Raw genomic sequence first — 21,633 nt, forward strand, 5'->3', positions numbered from 1 at the left:
GCTATTTAAGATTGAGAAATTAAATCTGCTTATGATATGTGGCAAAGACTTGAGGACTTGCTTAAAAAAGTGTAGCAAGCAAGGTTTATTGGTTGAAAAAATTGATGGACCTTCGTACATTTGAATGAGTTTAACTCTATTTTCAGCGAGCTGATTGCTTTGGAGTTCAACATTGATGAGGAGTTCAAGGCAACATTTTTGCTATGCATGTTGCTTGAAAGCTTGGACACCTTTAGAAACAACAATGAGTAACTCCAATGCCATGTTGTTATATTTAGATGTGGAGAGCTCTTTACTTATGGAGGAGCTAAATAGACAAAACAATTCCATATGCAAGTTTTTCGATGCACTGCATTCTAGAGGCAAATCTCTGCAGAAGGGTAATTTTGAAAACAAAGCACTCAGTAAGTCTTGTGGAAAAAATGTAGAGTGCCATCATTGTGGCAAGAAAGGGCACTTCAAGTGAGATTGCTTTAAGTGAAAGAAAGAGAAGGGCAAGGGCAAAAGCACTAATGATAGCGATGAAAAAAAGGAGAGCCAACATGCAAAGAAAAGTGTTAACATAGAGGAAATCCATGTAATGAGTCATGAGAGTGACAGTGTTAGTGATGTACTCTTTGCTTCTTCCTTTAGCACATAGTCATTGATTGCAGATTTTGATGATGACATGCACTCTTGGCTTCTTGATTCAGATGCTTCATTCCATGTGACACTAGACCTTGAGTAGCTTTCTAACTACAGTGATGGTAGACATAGTGTTGTCTACTTGGGGGAACAACTATGCACGTGACATTGTAGGGATTGACAATGTGTAGTTGACCTTTTAGCTTGATTCAATGTTCACCTTGTATAATGTGAGGCATATACCCTAGCTCAAGAAGAGCTTGATAAGGATAGGGTAGCTAGATGATGAAGGCTATCACACCACTTTTAGGGATGGCGAATGGAAGATATGTAGGAGATTTAAGATTGTTGCTACTAGCTTTAGGAGTGACACTCTATATCCATTACATGTATCTAGTGTGCGTGACTATGTTGTCGCCATAATTGAGCAACCAAGCTATCTTTGTGGGATAGCCGGTTGGGGCACATGAGTCAAACTAGAATGAAAATGCTTTCTTGTTTGGGTTATTTGCCGTGTTTGAGGTATGCTGATTTTGATCATTGCATATTTGGTAAGCATGCTCAACATCATATAAAAAGTCTCTTTCGCTAAAATCTTCACTCTTAGAGTTGGTACATTCAGATGTATCTGAGATGCCAGAGTTGTCTCTAGGGAGAAAGAAATATTTTATTACATTTGTTGATGATGCCACACACAAAATATGGGTCTATCCAATCCATTGTAAAGATGAGGCATTAGATAAGTTTAAAAAATTCTTGGCACTTTGTTGAAAATATGACCAGTAAGACATTAAAGTGTCTTCGCTCTAACAATGGTGGGCAATATATGTGAAAAGCCTTTCAAGCCTTTTGTGACAACAAAGAGATAAAGAGGGAACGCACTGCCACTTATAATCTGCCCTACCCCAAAACGGTGTTGTAGAGTGTATGAATAGGACTATTTAGGAGGAGGTCCGTACCATGTTGTCGCATGCTGCGTTACCCCATGGATTTTGGCTAGAGGTTGTCATGACAGCTATAGACTTCAGAACAATCGGTCACCCAAAAGGTCTTTGGGGGGGAGAGTCCCTCAAGAAGTGTGTTTGGGCAAGCCACCTTTGTATGCACACTTGAGAGTGTTTGGCTGCGAGGTATTTGTGCACATACGCAATGAACATTGTAGTAAATTGGAGCCGAAGTTCTATAAATGCATTTTCCTAGGATATGGTGATGAGGGTGAAATGGCGTATAGGTTATGGGATCTCGAGAAAAGGAAAATTGTATGTAACAATGACATTATCTTCTGGGAAGATCACATGCATAAACAACCCAAAAAGACTGAGGAAGTTAGAAGGGTCGTGTTGCGAGAAGAAATACTTGTAGGACAGTAAAGAGTGCCTGCTGTACAGCAACAAATACCTGCTGTAAATGACCCCATAAATGCGGGGAATAATGCTGAAATTGATTAGCAAGAAGTGGCCCTTGATATGCCATAGCTTTTGTAAGAAAATGTGCCATTAGAACAGCCGGAACAGGTAGGACAGCATGTTGAACCATTTGAACAACAAGCTGTTAGTGCAGATTTGTAGGCTGAACGGCCAACAAACACTGATCATTGGGTCTGTAGTTCAACCAGAAATACAAATAGCCAGATAGGTTCATTCCTGATGCAAATTATGTTGCTGATTATGTCATATTGATAGATTGTGGTGAACCGACTTGCTTCAAGAAAGCAATGAACAAAGAGGACAGCAAGAAAAGCTATGTTGTCAAAGATGGAATCTCTAAAGAAGAATGGTACTTGGGATTTGGTGCATTTGCCAAAGGGGCAGAAAGTCGTGCTATGCAAATGGGTTTACAAAATGAAGGTCACTTTTGGTTCCTCGCTAAAGTAGAAAGCATGACTTGTTGCAAAGGGGTACAAGTAGGAACATGGGATTGTTTTTGACGAGATGTTTTCTCCTGTAGTCAAGATGACTACTTTGCGAACCATATTGGGCTTGGTTGCATGTGAGGATATGGAACTCATACAGATGGATGAAAAGGTTACTTTCTTACATGGTGATTTGCATGAGGAGATATATATGCAATAGCCAAAAGGTTTTGTGGCCAAGGGGTAGGAGAAAATGGTATGCAAACTCAACAAGAGCTTGAATGAGATGAAACAGACACTATATGAATGATATCATAAGTTTGATACATTCATGCAATCTCAAGGATTCAAAAGGAGTCAAGTGGATCATTGCTTATATACCAAGAAGATAGCAGTTGGTAGCCTCATAATGTTGGTTTTGTATATGGATGATATGTTGATTAGTGGTAGAGATGTTCATGCTTTGGACACATTGAAGCAGAACTTACATAGCAGTTTTGACATGAAGGATCTTGGTGAGGCAAATCACATTCTTGGCATGCGTACACTCCAGGATAGATTGAAAGGTTTCTTTATCTATCACAATAGGAATATGTATCCAAGAATTTGTAGCATTTTAATATGGAGGGAGAAAAAGCAATTGGCATACCATTGCCTGCATATGTGAAACTCAGTGCAGAGGACAGTCCTACATCTAATGATGAAAAGGTTGAAATGACTAAGATTTCGTATGCTTCAGCTGTGGGTAGCTTGATGTATACCATGGTTGCTACACGACTTGACATAGCATTTGCGGTGGGAGTGGTTAGTAGGTACATGGTATATCCTAGTAGAAAGCATTGGAAAGCAGTGAAAGGTATCATGAGATGTCTTAAGGGCATAATGGATTTGTGCATCTGCTTTGGAAAGTAGAATGTATCTATCATTGGCTTTATGGATGCAGACTATGCTGGTCTTATTGACTGTAGAAAGGCTACTTTTGGGTATGTATTCACCTTCACAAGGGGAGCAGTTTCTTGGATTTTGAGGCTATAGAAGTGCGTTGCATTTCTATTATAGAGGAAGAGTACGTGGCTGCCATTGAGGCATGCAAGGAAGCTTTATGGCTTTCACATGTGGTGGGAGAGCTTGGTGTTACCGAGACCCTTGTCCTCCATTGTGATAGTCAGAGTGCTGTCATGCTAGTACGGAACCCTATCTTTTATGCAAAGAGGAAGCACATTTTGCAAGTAAAATGTGGCTAATTATATTACTCAGAAGGCTATTACAACGAAGTGTGCGTGCTCAACAGACTATGTGGAGGTGATGCAAATCAGAAGTCCACCATGTATACAAGCCTCTCAAGGTGGTTTGGGGGAGATGGGGGCAAGAAGCCATGGAGAGGGGGGGGGGGGGGGGGGGGGGATCGCCATCTGGGGCTGCTCACTTGCATCGTGAGGAACAGGTCATGGTCGCCCCGAGTGAGTAGAAAGTGAAAACGAAGCTCCTGACGAGTACGAGACTTGCCTTGCACCTAGTCCCAACGGTCGCGGAGGGAGTGGATTATGTAGGTCCACAGCTCTGTCAAAGTCGCATATATTGAAAGGTACTCCCTACCAAAAACCACCTGACAACGTGCCTTCCAAATGTGCCATCGTGTAAGACTCCCTATGATCTTTCATATCTTTGAGCGCTTTGTTGTGGGTTCCAATACTTGGCGGCTGGGTAGAGCCTCCAAGCTGACCATTGCGCAAGACCCAACCTTGCTGAGAAAGATCGTGTCTTGCATCTCAGCCTCATACAAAGACGGCCTTGGCTGACTACCTGCCAGCAAAAAGCCCCCCATGAGATACAGCCAAGGCTGGGTGCCATATGACGGAGAATATGGCACGCTCCTCTCCACACGAGCTGTGCCACCTTGCAAGACCAAAGACAGTGCTTTGGAGCTTCCAAGAGCTGCTGTGGGCAGTGCTTACAACCTCCATCCTGCTGCATCTGGCCCAACCAACTCCCAATAGGTAGACTCTCATGTGCCAAAAGCCAAATGAAATACGATACCCTCCTTGGCCTCTAGCTGTTCCACAGGCGACACTAGAAGGTTCGATGGAAGGCATTTGTGATGCTATGCTTCGCCTAGTATCTGTTACGCAAAGGCGTCCAATCCATGTCCTCCTACATTGGTACATGTCTACCAATCCTGGCTATGTACTTCAAGAACCTCAGAGGCTTCTTGGCGACCGCAGTGGGCGACCACACGAATCCTCCTCTAGGAAAGGACAACAATCTTATTATCCTGCTGCTCTCTGCCAAGAACCAGACGCTCCCCATTCTGCACGGTGAAAAAAGTCCCGTAGGGGACACCGCCCACTCTACCTGCCACATGTAAGGGGATACCTGCCGGTGAGAATCTAGCAGCCCACACCTTCCTAGGCTCCACCGGCCCTTGGATCGGGGGGTCTAACCGCTCATGAGGGATCGTTGAGTCAATCTCCCTCCTCCTCACCTCGGCTCCTCCTGACATCCTAATGCTCGTTGCAACACCTCTTGATCCGCCATTCTATACACCTTGCCACGTCGTGATAGTATGAGCAGGGCCAGTCTCCTAGCCAGCCCACTGGATGTGGGAGTGGTCACCTATCTGTATCCCATTCCGATCTTTGACTTGGGGGTTTCAGACCACCTGACATCTTGGGGGCCTCTGGACTAGGGCCTTGCGAAGGCCTTGCTACACTCGAAGTAAGCTGTAGAGGAAGGGAGATCTTGGTATGATTTGGGCATTCGTGAAGATCCATCTCAAGGATGGTTTCCAACCACCGCCAAGCCTCGGTCTATACTCTTGGAGACCCTCCTTGAAAAGGACCTTCTAGGTTTGCCCACCTGGTGTGAAACCACAAACCACTAGCTTGTCCAAAAGAGCCAGGCTTGGAACTCTGGGTTGATGATCCCAAGCCCTCCCTCAGACTGATGCCGGATGATGGTTCGCCCACACCACCTTGGCCAAGAAATCCATGGAACAGTCTGAGCCAACCTAGAGAAAATTCTGCACTAGGCGGCGAAGCTGAACCTCACAAGACGAGGAGAAACACCAACAAGAGGCGATGTACTAAGCTATTGCTAGGAGGACCTGGTTGACCATTAGGGCTCGGCCCGCTAAAGAAAGGCGGACAGTGCTCCAATAGGTCAATTTCCACCTAATAGAGTCAAGAATTGGAAGAAATTCCTGGGTAGGAGTGATGTCGAGTCCCATCTGGAACCCTAGATATTAGAGGGTCTCACCCATCTGAACCCCAAGTGGACACCCCACTCGGTGCTAGAGTTCGGATTTGTAAGAAAACCAACGGACTTTTGCCAATTGATTTTCGCTCCAGCTGCAGTGCAAAATACCTCCAGAGCTAGTCTCACTCTCTCCAACATCAGCTAATCATCCTCTACATAAAGAGCGGTATCATTTGCATACTCTTAGTCCAACAGCTCAGTCTCCTCCCTCATTGGAAGTCGAAGGCCACATAGCCCGCTGACTCGTGAGTGGAGGAAGTGGGATATCGCCTTCGCAAAGAGTAGGAACAGATATGGGGCAAGAGAGCAACCTTGCCGGATAGATCTCTCTAGCTGAAATTTCTCCCCCCTCTTGCCACCAATGAGAATCTTGCTAGTGGCCGATTCGTAAAGTGCCGAAACCCCACAGATCCATGCTTGGGGGAAGCTCAGTCTCGCCATGGTGCCCTCTAAGAAGTCCCAGTCAACCCTGTCATATGCCTTCTCGGAATCCAGGAGTACTGCCAATCACTGACCACTGTGTTGAGCCCACTTGGTCACCTTGGGAAAAGTGAAGACATTGTCTAGGATGCTCCTATCCTTGACAAAACCTGTCTAGGTGTCATGAATGGTGTTTGGAAGCATGGGGCGGAGTTGACTCTCGATCATCTTGCTCAGGGCCTTATAGGCCATTGAGAACAAGGTGATCGGTCTCCACTGGGACAACTCCAACTGATCTCTCCCCTTGGGGAGGAGACTGACAAGACTTACCGATAAACTCCTTGGCATCCGTCCTGAGTTGAAAATCTCTTGAAAGGCCAATAGTAGGGGGTCCTTCACCACCTCCCAATAGCTAGTGAAGAAGGCCTTAGAAAAACCATCCTCTCTTGGGTATTTCTGCCCATCCTGTGCATTGAAGGCCTTAGCTAGCTCCTTCTCTGTGAAGGGGTCTAGGAGGGAGCGTCCCATCTCCTCTGTGACAAGGGACGGAATGCAATTCTAGACCTGCTGTCTACATCGTTGTACTCTGGCTAAGATTGCCTCTTGCTGAAAAAGTTGTTTGTCGAAGTCCGTGGCAATCTCCATCACCTCATCTGGGCTAGAGCAAATTCTCCCATACTAATCATGAAGGCTGCGAATTTGATCTCTTGAGATGCGAGGCTGATGCACTTGAAAAAGCTCCTTGCACATTGTCTCCCTTCCGCGTCCAAAAGGTTGCTGAGGCATGGAAGAATAACTCAAAGCGCCTGTCCTCAAGGCTGGCGAGGGCTGCCCGTGCACACACTTGCATGTAGAGAGTGGGGTTCCCTGGTGCATTAGTCTCTGAGTAGCTGCTAGGTCTCGTTGGAGTGCTCTCTCCTCCTCCCAACTTTGCTGCTTGGCTTGTAGGGCTGCCTCTTGGCAGATCCTGCTCGACTCAGCTAAGGCCTCTGCAACCTTCTCTACGATCCAATCCACCCTGGCCCACTCCCTAGTCCAGAGCTGCTCAATCTGCCTCATCTCCTTGCTCTTGTAGATCGAGTTTGGGATTCGACAGGATTGCTTGTCATGGGCTGAAGCGGGAGCATCAAGAGTTAGGAGAACTAGGCATTGATTAGAGAAAGTGGTGCCAGTCAATTGCCCTACGTGGTCTCTGCGAGAGCACCCCCACTCTCCCATATAGAACCAGTCTAGCCACTCCAAAAGAGCTCTGCCCACTCACCTGTATTCCCAAGGGAAGTCCAACAACCTCTTCCTCTTGTGGAAAGCTGGGTCCCACCAAACATCATGTGCTCCTACTGGGATGAGGAAGGAAAGAGGAAGCACATACAGGTGAAGTATTACTTTATCAGGGATGTACTTGACAACTAAAGCATTGAACTTGTCAAGGTACATATAGATGATAATCCTGCAAATCTTCTCACAAAGGGTCTTCCAATAGAGTCGTTTGCTCATTGTTGACCAATGATGGAGTTGGATAGTATATGTATTTTAGCTTTGTACATACTTTGACTTAGTTGATTCTTTTCCTCATCCTTAGGGCATGTAGATGGGAGGTTGCTGGGAATAAAGAGCCATTGTGCCTTTTATATGTGCATGAGTGTGAATGCACCCTTAGTACTTGTACTTTATATATATCTATCTCAAAAACCTAAAAGAGGTGCACTCTATTTTGTACCCACATACTCTCACTCTCTACTCTCTGCTGCTGCTCATATTTTTCTCTCTCTCTCGGCTATTGCCATCGCTGACCATTGCATCTCCCCTATGCATCAAGCTCTTTACTACTTATATTTGTTTTGTTGAAAAAGTTCAACCAACTGATTATCAATGTGATTTAATTTCTTTTAATAATAATCTTAATAAAAATTCAAATATAAATGAGTATTTGGATTTGATATTACATGAGTATACTGATGTCTTTCCGTTCGAGTTACTTGATAGACTTTCGCTGCCTTGTGGAGCCTTAGACCATAGGATTGAAACTTTGCCCGGTAGCTATCTTGTCTCTTGGCAACCTTATAGGTTTAGCTCGAAAGAGAAGAATGAGATTGTCAGGCAACTTCAAGACTACTTGGCTAAGGGTTATACTGAGCCAAGTAAATCCCCATAGGATGTACTTTACCTTCTCGCCAAAAAGAAGGATGATACAATGCACTTCAGTGTCGATTATAAAGGGCTCAATAAGGTGACCATCAATAATAAATATTCGTTGCCCAAGATGAATGACCTTATTGATCGACTTTGTGATGTGCGGCTCAATAAGGTGACCATCAACAAGAAATATTCGTTGCCCAGGATGAATGACCTTATTGATCGACTTTCTAGTGTGTGCTATTTTACCAAAATTGATCTAAGATCCGGATACCATTAGATATGGATAGTATCAGAGAATGTCTCGAAATCTGGGTTTCGAACACGGTATGGACATTATCATTTTTTGGTTCTATCTTTTGGATTGACCCTTACTTACGCAACTTTCCAATAGATGATGAACAACTTATTTTGTTTATATCTTGGAAAATGGATATTTGTTTTCCTTGACAACATTCTTATTTATAGTAAGTCGTTGGAGGCGGCTTATATATTTTAATACGAGAGTAATTGTGTGCTAAACTATCCAAGTGCAAATTCTTTTGCATGGAGTTGTTATACCTTGGTCATGACATCTTGATTGATAGCATTCGAATTGATCTTGAAAAGATACGAATAGTGCTTGATTGGCCTATTTCGGGGATTGTAAGGCAAGTAAAATCTGTTTCAGGTTTTATGGTTTGTTTCAGAACTTCATTAAGGGCTATGCTCATATTATTGAATCCTTGATACATTTGTTTAAGGGTGTCTGAATCAAGAAACAACACATTAATCCATTGATTGTTTGGAGTAGTGAGCTTGATCAATGTTTCTAAACATTGAAAGGACTTGTTACCATTGCATTAATATTGCAATTTATGGATTCGAATAAACCTTTTAAGGTCTATATAGATGCGAGCGATTATGCTTTAGGTAATATCCTTTATTAGGATGCTTGATCTATCGCTTTTGAGAGTCCTAAGCTCGTTGATGCATTATACTACCCAAGAGAAGTATTTGTTGGCGGTTATCCATGTGCTTAAAGTATAGCATCATTATTTGTATGAGACTCGATTTATTATTTGGATGGACTACTACTCGTTGAAATACTTGTGTGATCAGCCCAATCTTTGTGGCCGCAAGGTAAGAAGCATAGAGTTTCTGTAAGATTTTGACTTCGAAATTTGTCACAAGAAGGTAGAAAAATATTTCATTCGCAATGGATTACTTTCTAAACAAGGCAAAGTATGTGTATGTGATGATCAGGATATCTACAAGAAAATTTTATATGAGTATCACCATAGTTACACTTGTACATTGTACGGTACTGTCCGTACCATACGATTTGTACCGTATGGTACAATACATATCCGTACGATTTTGTACAAAAAAACAAGCCTTTCCTAGCCACCGTGTTTGCTACGTCTCCTTGCGTTCTTGCGCGTTCCTCTGTGTGTGTTTTCCTACGTGGCACTTTTGGGAGGGTGAGAAGCCTTGTATACCTCAGTCCTACCCCTTTTCAAGCTATGCACTTCTCTCCCAGTCCCCTTTGGATTCCATTCAATTGGCAGCCTTGTTCGATTGTTGACCCCTCTTTGAATGTTTGACCCTTCTCTTATCTATAGAAGGTTCTCCTCTCCTCCATGCTTCCACACCAATTCACCAAGCATTTGTCATTCTCATCTATCTCTCTTGGATCTTGAATTGATTTGTGATTCGTGAAGCTCTAGCCTCTCACTCTCTCCTCTTTTCCGCACCCTATTGAGGCTCAAGGCTCAAGCCTCTCCCATCCCCTCTCTCACTCTTGCTCTTTTGACTTTGCCTCGACCCTTTCACTCTCCCTCTCTTTTAAGTTTCAAGAGTCAAGACTCAAGCATCTTCCTCTCCCCCTCTCTCTCTCTCTCTCTCTTACTCTCCCCTAGGCCTCTCCATCAGTTATTGGCACCATGACTAGTGAGAAGCATGAGGCCTTCAATTTGCACATGATTCATGTGGAGAGGGACACAAAGAAGTCCAACTCCCACCATTGGACGTGCAAGTATTGTACAAAGTGCTATACAAATGGTGCAACCCGGCTTCTCCAACATCTTTCCAAGATGGAGGGGGAAGTTGCTCCATGCAAGGAAATCCCTCAAAACATCGTGGATGAGATTCTTGCCAAGATGAAAGGGAGATCCACAAGAGAAGGAGGAACTGGTGTATTGGCACCAAATCCTATGCCTACTAAAGAGGAAGAATCAAATGTGGGCATATCTTCAATTGATACGGGAGAGGCCTTTACCATTGGTGGTGGGGGCTCCACATCTGCATCTTGCTCCAGTAAAAGACAAAGAGTGGAGGCTCATGCGGCATCAGAGAGACAATCCTCTCTCTCAAGCTTTCGGTCATGTGCGTGGATTGGTTGCCTTTCTTAGAGAAAAGGAATGACTCACGGACATTAAAATTGCATGCACAATGATTGAGTGCAATCTTACATTCAATGTCCTAAAGCAAGAGCAATGGATGAAGATGGTAAAAGCCATTGCCAATGTGGGTTCGTGTGAAGGATGAATTGATGTCACATACAATGACATGAGGACAAAAAAGATTGATGAAGAGAAGGAGATGATTGATAGAGCCCTTGATCCTATTTGGGCCGCATGGATAAAATATGGTTGCTCCATTCACATCGATGGATGAAGTGATCGTAAGAAATGGAGGATCATCAACATACTCGTCTCATATCCACTTGGCATGCACTTTTTGTGGGTTGAGATACCGGCAAGAGGGAAAGGAAAACGACGGGCACATTTATCTACCGCCACATTTGGCAAGCTATCGTTGAGGTATACTTTGCCTTTTAAATTTGTTTCACTTTCTTTCATTATAATTTATGTATAACCATCTATCTCTCTATTTTCTCTAATATCTATAGCGATTCTCTCTTTCCCTAAAACCCTCTCTCTTCATTCTTGAATCTTGAAAGTTGAAACTTGAAAGACTCAACTCTCTCTTTCTCTCTCTAACCTCCAAGTATTGTTACTTGTAATTTATGATCGTAGATGCCCCCCTTAAATGTGGTTCAAGTTGTTATTAACAATGCATCGAATTGTCGGTGCATGGGCCATTTACTTGAGGCCAAGTTTTCCACGATTATGTGGATTTTCATATGCAAGTCATTATTTGGACTGCTCATGGAGGACATAGGGAAGCTCAAGTGGGTGAAGAGGGTGGTTTTGCAAAGCTACATAATTGTCACCTTCTTCACGGTAAAGGTAAAGGTGTATACAATGTATCGTGAGCATAGCACACTCGAGTTGAAGAAGCCTTCATCAATTCAGTTTGCTTGTATGTCATTATTGCTGAAGCGCTTTTATGAGGTGCGGTCCGCCTTGTACCGGCGGACAATGGTATCCACTCTATGGAATGAATGGGATGAGCATGAGATAGAGGAGGCCAAAGCCATGTAGCGCTTGTGCCTTAATGAGCAGTTTTGGCAGAAAGTCCATGTCGTCCTTGTTGAGACTCCCTTTTATAGGGTGTTATGTATGAGTGATTGCGAGAGGTCCACCATGGGCCTTCTCGTTTATTTTTTTAGAGCAGTATTGGTGGAGGCATATGCTTGCACGGTGATCACAGAGACAACGTGTACACATGTTTTAGAGATAGCAGAGAGGAGATGGGCATGGATGCATAAGCCCATTCATGGTTTTGCCGCATTGATACATCCGGCCTACAAGTTACCAATGGTCATGGATGATAGAGAGCTCCTTTTGGACCAACTTGCTTATTTGACTTGTGTGGTCCATGTGGATGACCACAATGCAGTGTTGGAGGAGCTAGGATGCTATGCGGATCAGAGAGGGCATGTGGCTTTTGCTTTTCCTACTTGTTGGAGGAGAGAGTCACTTGTGAAGCCTTTATTTTGGTGGCCAAATTTTGGATACGCATTGGAGATCCTTCAATCCTTAGCCATGAGAGTCCTTGCTCAGGATTACTCTTCGGGTGCATGTGAGAGAAATTGAAGTGCTTATTCTCTCGTTCATGCGAATATTCACAATCGGCTTAGCATACGTCAATTAGAGTGGCTAGTCTATTGCCGCACTAACTTACACATGATGAGGGATATAATGAGCATGGGTAGTTCAAAGTAGGTAAATACTTAATCGTAAGATTAAAATTTGTTGTTTTAAACTTTAAAGTTTATACTTTACAATTTAGACTTTAGCATTTACAATTTATTTAATGATTTATGGTTTAAAAAAAATCATGTTAATTTTTTTTCATACTAATATTGTACCGTATCTTTATAAAATCATAAGGTACCATTTAGTACCGTATTTTATCGTACCATACCATATCATACCTTTCGTACCTGATGAGTATGAGTATCACGATGCACTGAGCGCTGGACACCTTGATATACATTGAACTTTGGCCATACATTGGGATTGTGTGGGCTGTTGGTATGGGACACCAACCCTTGGGATGCGGTCGTGACTTGGAGTGTTGCTAGCTCCTAGGCCTGGGGGTGAGCCCCTTTGGCTTTACGATTGGGAGGTGAGTTTGATGTCTAGTCCCTTTTATGATGAGTTTGACTTGCGTTGTGTCTTGTGTGCATGCTGGATCCTAGGGGGACGTTTCATTTGCTCTAAAATAGAGATTGTGTGTGTAAGGAAAAGGGCTCTTGCAGCCTAGTGAAGAAGAGGAATGGAAGATGTGTGATAGAAATATTAGAACTATAATAAGTGACTCATATTTATAGGGAAAGTTGGGGCATTTGTCCTACCATGCATATTAAATGCCTTCAATTATATGTTAATACACTTAATGATAATGATTGCTTAATAGTAGGTCTCTAAGATTGCACTCACAACTGTTTCCTTTTTATCTTGCAGTGGAAAAACACCCTGCTTTTCTTAGTAAGAAGAACAAAGAGAGATCTACCTCCTCTTGATGGAGGACAGTGAGCATTGACTTTTTTTTTTTCCTTTTTTGCAAGTAAAATGTGGCTGATTATATTACTCAAAAAACTGATTACAAGAGAGTGCTCATGCTCAATAGACTAGTTGGAGCTGATGCTAAGTCACCAATACATCATGTACACAAGCCTCTCAAGGCGGTCTGGGGAGATGGGGGCAAGAAGCCGGGGGGTGGGGGGGGGGGGGGGTATATCGCCAACTGGGGCTGCCTGCTTGCATCATGAAGAACAGACCTTGGCCGCCCCAAGTACGCAGAGCATTGACTTCTTGCCACTAAGACCATGAGTTGGACCATCTCCCTTGACCACAATGGCGGACCTTCTTGGCTAGAAGTGCTTGAAGATACTACTGGATGGGTGTCGAGTAGGAGCACGAGTTGTAGGCAAGATGGGCCAGGAGCTGTAGGACGACCCGTGTGGCCCATGTGGGTAAGTGGAAAAAGAGTTGTTTGATGAGATCATTAAAATGTCCCCATCTGTCCATCTTCGACGACGAGGTTGGTCTCCTTGTGAAAGATACTTCACAAGATGCTCCCTTTTGAGAGATGCTTCAGTGGATGTCTCCTTTTGACAAAATGCGTTTCACTCATTTTTTAGGCAAGGATCGCATTTTGGTGTCCTCGGGGCACAAGGAAACATGAGAGAGAGAGAGAGAGAGAGAGAGAGAGAGAGAGAGAGAGAGGGGGGGGGGCTTGTACATCTGATTATTCTTTAATTTCAGCAACCTTTACAAAGAGAGAGGGGAGGAGGGAGGGAGTCAGGGTGGAGTTTACCATCTCTCTCTCCCTCCATTACATACCAGGCCTTATTGGGTCCACCTTCTCTCTTGCTGTCTAAACCACCCTAAAGGCTGCCCTAACCCACTGCTTATACTCAGCTGCCCGTGTTGATAACTACCCTTGCTATGTAATCTTCTCAGGGGCTTTTTGCAAAAGCAGCCTAGGGGCTAGTGCTCAAACCGCTCTAAAGGTGCCTATACTCAAGTGGCAAGTCACAAACTGCCCTAGGGGCTTGCACAATAAATGCCCTAGCTAGCAAATCTGAGCTGCCCTTGAGGCTGATACCAGCCATCTTCATTGCTGAACTTGCCCTTGGGTGATGCTCTAAAGTTAGTTACCTTAAGGCACCCTATTGAGCATTGGCTCCTTGAATTTATGTCCAGACCAAGCCGATTCCTCTCTACTCCGACTTTTATGTCCTGCAACCACAACCAAACATATTCCACCACTATCTCCCAGCTAGCCACGAAGTCACTTAGAGCAATACCGGCCCCAAGAGTTGTAGCTCTTGAGGACAACCCCCATGGCAACTTGTGGTTGGGGTTCCAAGCTCTAGGTGAGTCTTGCCAACATCAACCTCCACACCTAAGAACCAATCAAAATAAAAAAATTTAAAATTGGAAAACTCAACCATAGCTTTTCACCACTGGTTTGCATGTGCTCTCCATGCCTACTTGTCGTCCTAGTAGAATCCCATACCACCCTATTCAAGAGTAGAGTGAGCCTATTGGGCTAGACTATCATGGTGTCAGGAGCTCTTTCCACATGATATGACACACAAGTCATACAAGCACAAAAAGCAAACATAAGGACTAACAGTCATCTCACCTCCTAGCCATAGAGCCAATGATGGGCTCTCCCATGAGCGAGGTAGCCTCTATCTATGTTGGCCTATCTTTTGACCTCAAGGAAAAGTGTTCCATACCATGAGTCCACATCCCACTTTGGTGTGTAGGCAAGAATTGCAAAGGATCTGTGGTGGCCTACACACAGTGAAGATTCGATGTTCAACAATGGCAATGGCAATGGCGGAGAGAGAGAGAGGGGAATGAGTAGTAGCAATAGAGAGTGAGATGCACGATGTGTGGGTACAAAGAGTATACCTCTTTTTAGGTTCTTGTGATAGTTATATGTAAAGTTCTAAAGTACAAGTGCTAAGGGTGTGTTCACATCCAAGCACGCATAAAAGGCATGTTGGCCCTTTATTCCCAATAGCCTCCCACCTAAAGGCAGCGTGCCTAAAGGTTGAGAAAAGAATAAGCTAAGTGTAAGTATGTACAAAGCTGAAAAAAGCTGAAATACATATACTATTCGACTCCCATCATTTGTTGGCAATGAGTAAACCGCTCTATTGGAAGTCCCTTCGTGAGAAGATCTGTAGGATTATCAAGTGTGTACCTTGATAAGCTCAATGCTTTTGCTGTCAAGTACATCCTTGATAAAGTGATACTTCATGTGTATGTGCTTCATCTTTGCATGAAAGACGGGATTCCGCATTAGCATGATAGCACTCTAACGTCATAGTGGAGGACAGGAGTCTCAGTAATCCCAAGCTCTTCCACCAAACGTGAAAGCCATAAAGCCTCCTTGCATGCCTCAGTGGCAGCCACATACTCTGCCTCTGTAGTTGACAATGCAACACAATTTTGTAGCTCGGAGATCTAGGAAATTGCTCCCCTGTGAAGGTGAATACGTACCTTTAAGTAGACTTCCTACAGTCAGAATGACTAGCATAGTTTGCATCCGGAAAGCCAATGACAGATGCCTTTCTGCTTTCCAAAGAAGATGCAAGTGCCCTATATCTCATGATACCTTTCACTGCTTTCCAATGCTTTCTACCAGGATGTGCCATGCACTTTCTAACCACTCCTACCGCAAATGCTATATCAGGATGTATAGCAACCATGGCATACATCAAGCTACCCACAACTGAAGCATACGGGATCTTGGCCATTTCAGCCTTTTCATCATCAGATGTAGGGCTGCCCTCTGCAGTGAGTTTTACATATGGAGGCAATGGTATACCAATTGCTTTCTCCTTCTTCATATTGAAACGTTTCAAAATCTTGGATACATACTCTTGCTATGATAGATAAAGAAGACCTTTCGATGTGTCCCTGAGTATACATATGCCAATAATATGATTTTCTTCACCAAGATCCTTCATATCAAAGCTGCTATGTAGGTTTTGCTTCAATCTGTCTAATGCATGAACATCCGTATCACCAATCAACATGTCATCCACATACAAAATTAGTATAATAAGGTTGTATCTGCCGCCTTCTTGATATACAAGTTGCGATTCACATGACTTCTCTTAAGTTTTTGAAATTGCATGAATATATTCACGTGGTGCCTGTTTCAACCCATACAAGCTTTTGTTGAGCTTACATATCATTTTTTCTTGCCTCTTAGCCATAGTCTTCTGGTTGTTGCATGTGTGTGTCTTCGTGTAGATCACCATGTAAGAAAGCAATCTTTATATCCATTTGTATGAGTTTCATATCCTCACTACAACCAAGCCCAATATGGTTTGTAAAGTAGTCATTTTAACTACAGGAGAAAAGATCTCATTAAAGTCAATCCCATGTTTCTACTTGTATCCTTTGGCAAACTGGCCTTGCTTTGTACTTTGGCAAGGAACCAGAGGTGACCTTCATCTTGTAAATCCATTTGCATGGTAGGATTTTCTGCCCCTTAGGCAAATACATTAAATCCCAAGTACCATTTTTCTTTAGAGATTCCATCTTTGGTAGCATAGATTTAAGCCATTTCTTGCTGTCCTCTCTGTCCATTACTTCCTTGACGCATGACGGTTTACTACAATTTGTCAACATGACATAATCAGCAGCATAATTTGCACTAAGAATAAACCTATTTGGCTGTTTGGTATTTCTGGTGGACATGCAGAACCAATGGTCAATGTTTGCTGGCTGTTCAGCCTGCAAATCTGCATTAATAATTTGCTGTTCAAAAGGTTCAACATGCTGTCTTGCTTGCATGCGATCTTCCCCAAAGATTACATTATTACTATGTACAATTTTCATTTTTTCAAGATCCCATAACTTATACCCTGTTTCTCCCTTGTCACCATATCCTAGGAATATGCATTTACAGGACTTTGGCTCCAATTTGTTGCATTGTTCTTTGCGTATGTGCACAAATGCCTCATAGCCAAATACACTCAAGTGTGTATACGAAGGTGGCTTGCCTGACCACACTTCTTGAGAGACTCTCCCTTCCAAAGACCTATTGGGTGACCAATTGTTCTCCAAGTGTACAACTGTCATAAAAACCTCTGGCCAAAATCCATGGGGTAACGCAGCATGAGACAGTATGGTACGCGGACCTTCTCCTAAATAGTCCTATTCATACACTCTACAACACTGTTTTGGGGCAGATTATAAGTGGCATTGAGCTCCCTCTTTATCCCTTTACTGTCACAAAAGGCTTGAAAGGCTTTTCACATATATTCCCCACCATTGTCAGAGCGAAGATACTTAAATGTCTTGTTGGTCACATTTTCAGCAAGTGCCAAGAATTTATTAATCTTATCAAAAGCCTCGTTTTTATGACAGATCGGATAAACCCATACTTTGTGTGTGGCATTATCAACAAAAGTGAGAAAATATTTCTTGCTCTTGGAGACAACCCTGGCATCTCATATACTTTTGAATGTACTAACTCTAAGGGTGAAGATTTTAGTGAAAGAGACTTTATATATGTGATGTTTGAGTATTCTTGCAAAAAATATGGTTACAAGGGTCAAAATCAGCATACCTCAAATATGACAAATGACCCAAACGAGAAAGCACTTTCATTCCAATTTGACTCATGTGCCCTAACCAGCTATGTCATAAAGACACACTTGATTGCTCGGTTATGGCGACAACATGATCATACACACTAGATACATGTAATGGATATAGAGTATCACTTTTAAAGTCTTTAGCAATAATTCTAGAGTCCTTATATATCTTCCATTTGCTATCTCCAAAAGTGGTATGATAGCCTTCATCATCTAGTTGCCCTGTGCTTATTAAGCTCTTCTTAAGCTAGGGTACATGCCTCACATTATGCAAAGTGAACATTGAACCATGTTGAAACGCTAACTGTGCACTATCAATCCTTGCAATGTCACATGCATATTTGTCCCCCAAATGGACAATACCATGTCTACCACCACTCTAGTTAGAGAGCCACTCACGGTGTGGTGTTACATGGAATGAGGTAGCTAAATCAAGAATCCAGGTGTGCATGTCATCATTAGAATTTACAATCAATGACTGTGCAGTGAAAGAAGAAGCAAAGAGTATATCACTATCACTATCACTCTCGTGACTAACTACATTGACTTCCTCTATCTTCACACCGCTCTTCTTTGCATGCTGGCTGTTTTTTTTCTCATCTTTGTTATTATCATCGTTTTTGCCTTTGCCCTTTTCTTTCTTCCACTTAAAGCAATCCCGCTTGAAGTGCCCTTTCTTGCCACAATGATGGTACTCCACATTTTTACCACGAGACTTGTTATGTGCTTCATTGTTAGAGTCGCCCTTTTGCTGGGATGTGCCTCTAGTATGCAGTGCATTGGAAGACTTGTTTGTTGTAATATTTTGTCTATTGAGCTTTCCATAAGTAAAGAGCTCTCCACATTTAAATATAATAGCATAGCATTAGAATTACTCATTGTTGTCCTAAAAGCGTCCCAACTTTCATGCAAAGTGCATAGCAAATTTTTTTCCTTGAACTCCTCATCAATGTGACATTCCAAAGTAATCAGCTGGCTGAAAATAGAGTTTAACTTATTCAAATGTACAGACATGGATGTACCTTCCTTCATATGAAGGTCCATCAAAATTTTCAACCAATAAACCTTGTTGGCTGCACTTTTCTAAGGCTATAACTCCTCAAGTTTTTGCCACATTTGATAGGTAGATTTCAATTTCTCGATGTTGAAAAGCAAAGTGTTTGACAGTAAAGCTCTATGGTAGAGCATGCAAGTTCATATAACTCTTCCCACTCATCTAGATCCATGGTTGTTGGTTTTACCCCTTTTGTCTTTATAGGCTTCACTTGTTTCTTTTGCACCGAGACATTATAGCATTGCTTTTGCCATATAGCAAAGTTGTATGCACCCTTAAGCTTCTTAATGTGCAAAAGATTACTGCTATCACTGTTGCTAGCCATGATTTACGCTCAAAGGTGACTCGAAGCTCAACAAATGTGAGCCCAACTGTCAACAAATGACCAAGGTACGAAGCAAGTACCAACCAACAATGAAAATTCAAGTAATTGTAGAAATTTCAGATTTGCAAATTGTAGAAAAGTCAATTGCCTGTGGAATATTGTGTTGACTTTTGGTGAGTTGAGGATGTCAACCTGCGCTATATGAATTGCCATGTGCATAGACTGCAGCGACTGCAGCCCAAAAACCTTGCATTTTCCTCCTGCCATGCAATCAGGTCACATGATGAGGTTTCCTGTCATGCAACCAGCCCTGCAATGATATTGGTTCAGGATGATGTCTTCTTGCATGGAGGGAGGGAGATTAAATGAACATGCAGAGTGAAACATGGAGGTATTTTCTCAATGTAGCTGAGGCAAAGCATGGTAGTCATGTCGAGACTTTCTCAATCTCATCTAGAGCACGATTTGCATCCTGATGTACTTTGTTACTGTTTGCAACATCGAATTTCAAACGTAGTACACAACTAATTCTGGAGAGCTCCACACACTTTTTTTGTGTGTGGGTCTGTATGTGTGTTTATTTGAGAGCTTTTTAGTTCCTGTGTCTCAAAGGTCTGTAGGGTCACAAGAAGGGCGAAAGATAAAAAGTAGTCTCTAAAATGAGCATGAAGTCAATTTTTTCAACAAGCATGTCTGGCCAATTCTCTAGTTATGGCATACAGTGATGCCAAGACATACCTGTCCATGAGACCATGTAAAAGTTAGTTTTCCTAGTCTTGTATGACATTTATTTTTAGTTTGCGTTTGTTTCATTATTATGATGCTCAATTTGTTTTCTTGCGTTCAGCTAGAAGAGCTCAAGCCTGTCAGGTACGGGCTTGACCATAAACCAAATTTGTCTGGACATGGGACAGAGCATGTCTATCATTCAAAAGGGCATGCTTTGAATCCTCAACAAAGGGACTGGACACGCTACGAACCTTGGGAGCTTTCTAAACAGTCTTGAAAGCTAATGCTACTTATCTAGCGTGAAAGGCTGAAAGGAAAGCTACTTAAATAAGATAACTGTAAGGCAAGTCTGTGCTGGTCTCAACACAACTCCTTATGATCATTCAGAGCCAGTTTTGGATTGTAATTCATCTAACATAGTTACTTTTTGTGGAGGAATCAGATTTGCCATGTATATCTGGAAATAAAAGTGGGGGTTTGTTTTCTTGAGAATGGCATGACTGCTGAAAGTTGTTCTCTGAGGCTTATTTATCCCTACTGTGTGAAATCTTGTTGGGTTCAATTTTGTTGCACAATAGCAGCGCAGAAGAGTTTTTGGTTGTTGTCTGGGGGGCTGCCACTCAAGGGCTATGGCAGACCATCATTAAAAACTGAAAACTTTGTGGCCCAATTGAGCATTAGAGAATTTTCATTGACACTAAACTAACATTTGATGTTAATGCTATCATTAATTTTAATATTGGCATAGTATTAAATATTCATGTCATTCTAATATTTAATGTTTATATGAATGCTACCATTAATTTTAATGTTAATGTTTTCATTATAATTTTAATGTTACTATACCATTCTGGATGTGGGTGTCTCTCCACATGCTACTCAAGGGAGCCTTTGATTTGTTTATCTCTGCTGAATCTTCTCATACTGCATTGAATGTAGTTTGCATTGCAGAACCATGGTTTTTGAGGAAATGGATGTAGATGTCTGCAAAGTTGGAAGAGCCGTTGTAGATGCCGCCTCATCTTATGTCTTGCATTAGGGGCTTATCCAATTTAAAATTGGATGATGTCCCAAATGTTGCTCTTTTTTCAGTAATTAATCCAATGCAATTTAATGATGCATGGTTCCTTCCTCATGGTTATGAATCCAAATATCTAAGAATGATAAAATAATATCTTTGTCAAGGGTTCTATTTTCCATGCCAAAAGTTGGTAACTGACTTGTTTCATTTTTCACAAATACATGCTCTTAAAATGTAGCATAGAAAACCTCAAATAATACTCAACTTCACGACTTTTTGCTTAAATAAACAATCAGCTAGCATTTTTTACTGAGTCAAATGTCTCAATATTGTTCTTAGCTCATGTAAAATTGTTCTTAGTTGTGCTCACTCTATATTGCTAAAATGTTTGAAGCATGGTCATGTGCAGCAATGAAATCTAATCTTGGCTCTAGATTATTTTATCATGTAGCCTTGCTTTTAAAATCCATTGTCCAAGAGATGTTCTAGAGCCTTGTTACATATGGGTTCTTGAAACGATTGAACACATGATAGACACCCTAGCTTCTCTATAGAAAAACCAAATATATACAATCATTTTGATAGTCTTTTATTGGTTTGCAATATTCCAAAATCCCAACTCCAACATGTTTCTTGTTATTAATCAATTCACTCTCATGGGTTGTATGTTGTTTCCATTCAATCATGATGTCTC

General features: G+C 42.3%; 1 protein-coding gene across 2 annotated transcripts in view; it reads left to right on the top strand.

The window, feature by feature from the left end:
• LOC148025346 (NADH:ubiquinone oxidoreductase, 17.2kDa subunit) overlaps positions 1–20,410 on the top strand; it is a 75,123-nt gene extending 54,713 nt beyond the window's left edge. Inside the window, exons 5-6 of one of the 2 annotated variants that reach the window (XM_087692387.1) lie at positions 13,141–13,208; positions 20,037–20,162. In XM_087692387.1, coding sequence (XP_087548513.1) covers positions 13,141–13,208; positions 20,037–20,040 — 72 coding nt within the window. In that variant the 3' untranslated portion in view covers positions 20,041–20,162. Of the gene's footprint in view, positions 1–13,140; positions 13,209–20,036 lie in introns of both variants that reach the window. The other variant, XM_087692386.1, reaches the window with a different exon arrangement.
• The last annotated feature ends 1,223 nt before the right edge of the window (positions 20,411–21,633 follow it).

The sequence above is a fragment of the Lygodium microphyllum genome, chromosome 14 (assembly GCF_053477565.2).
Source record: "Lygodium microphyllum isolate KBCC chromosome 14, Lygodium_microphyllum_v1.1.10, whole genome shotgun sequence".
Taxonomy (NCBI): domain Eukaryota; kingdom Viridiplantae; phylum Streptophyta; class Polypodiopsida; order Schizaeales; family Lygodiaceae; genus Lygodium; species Lygodium microphyllum.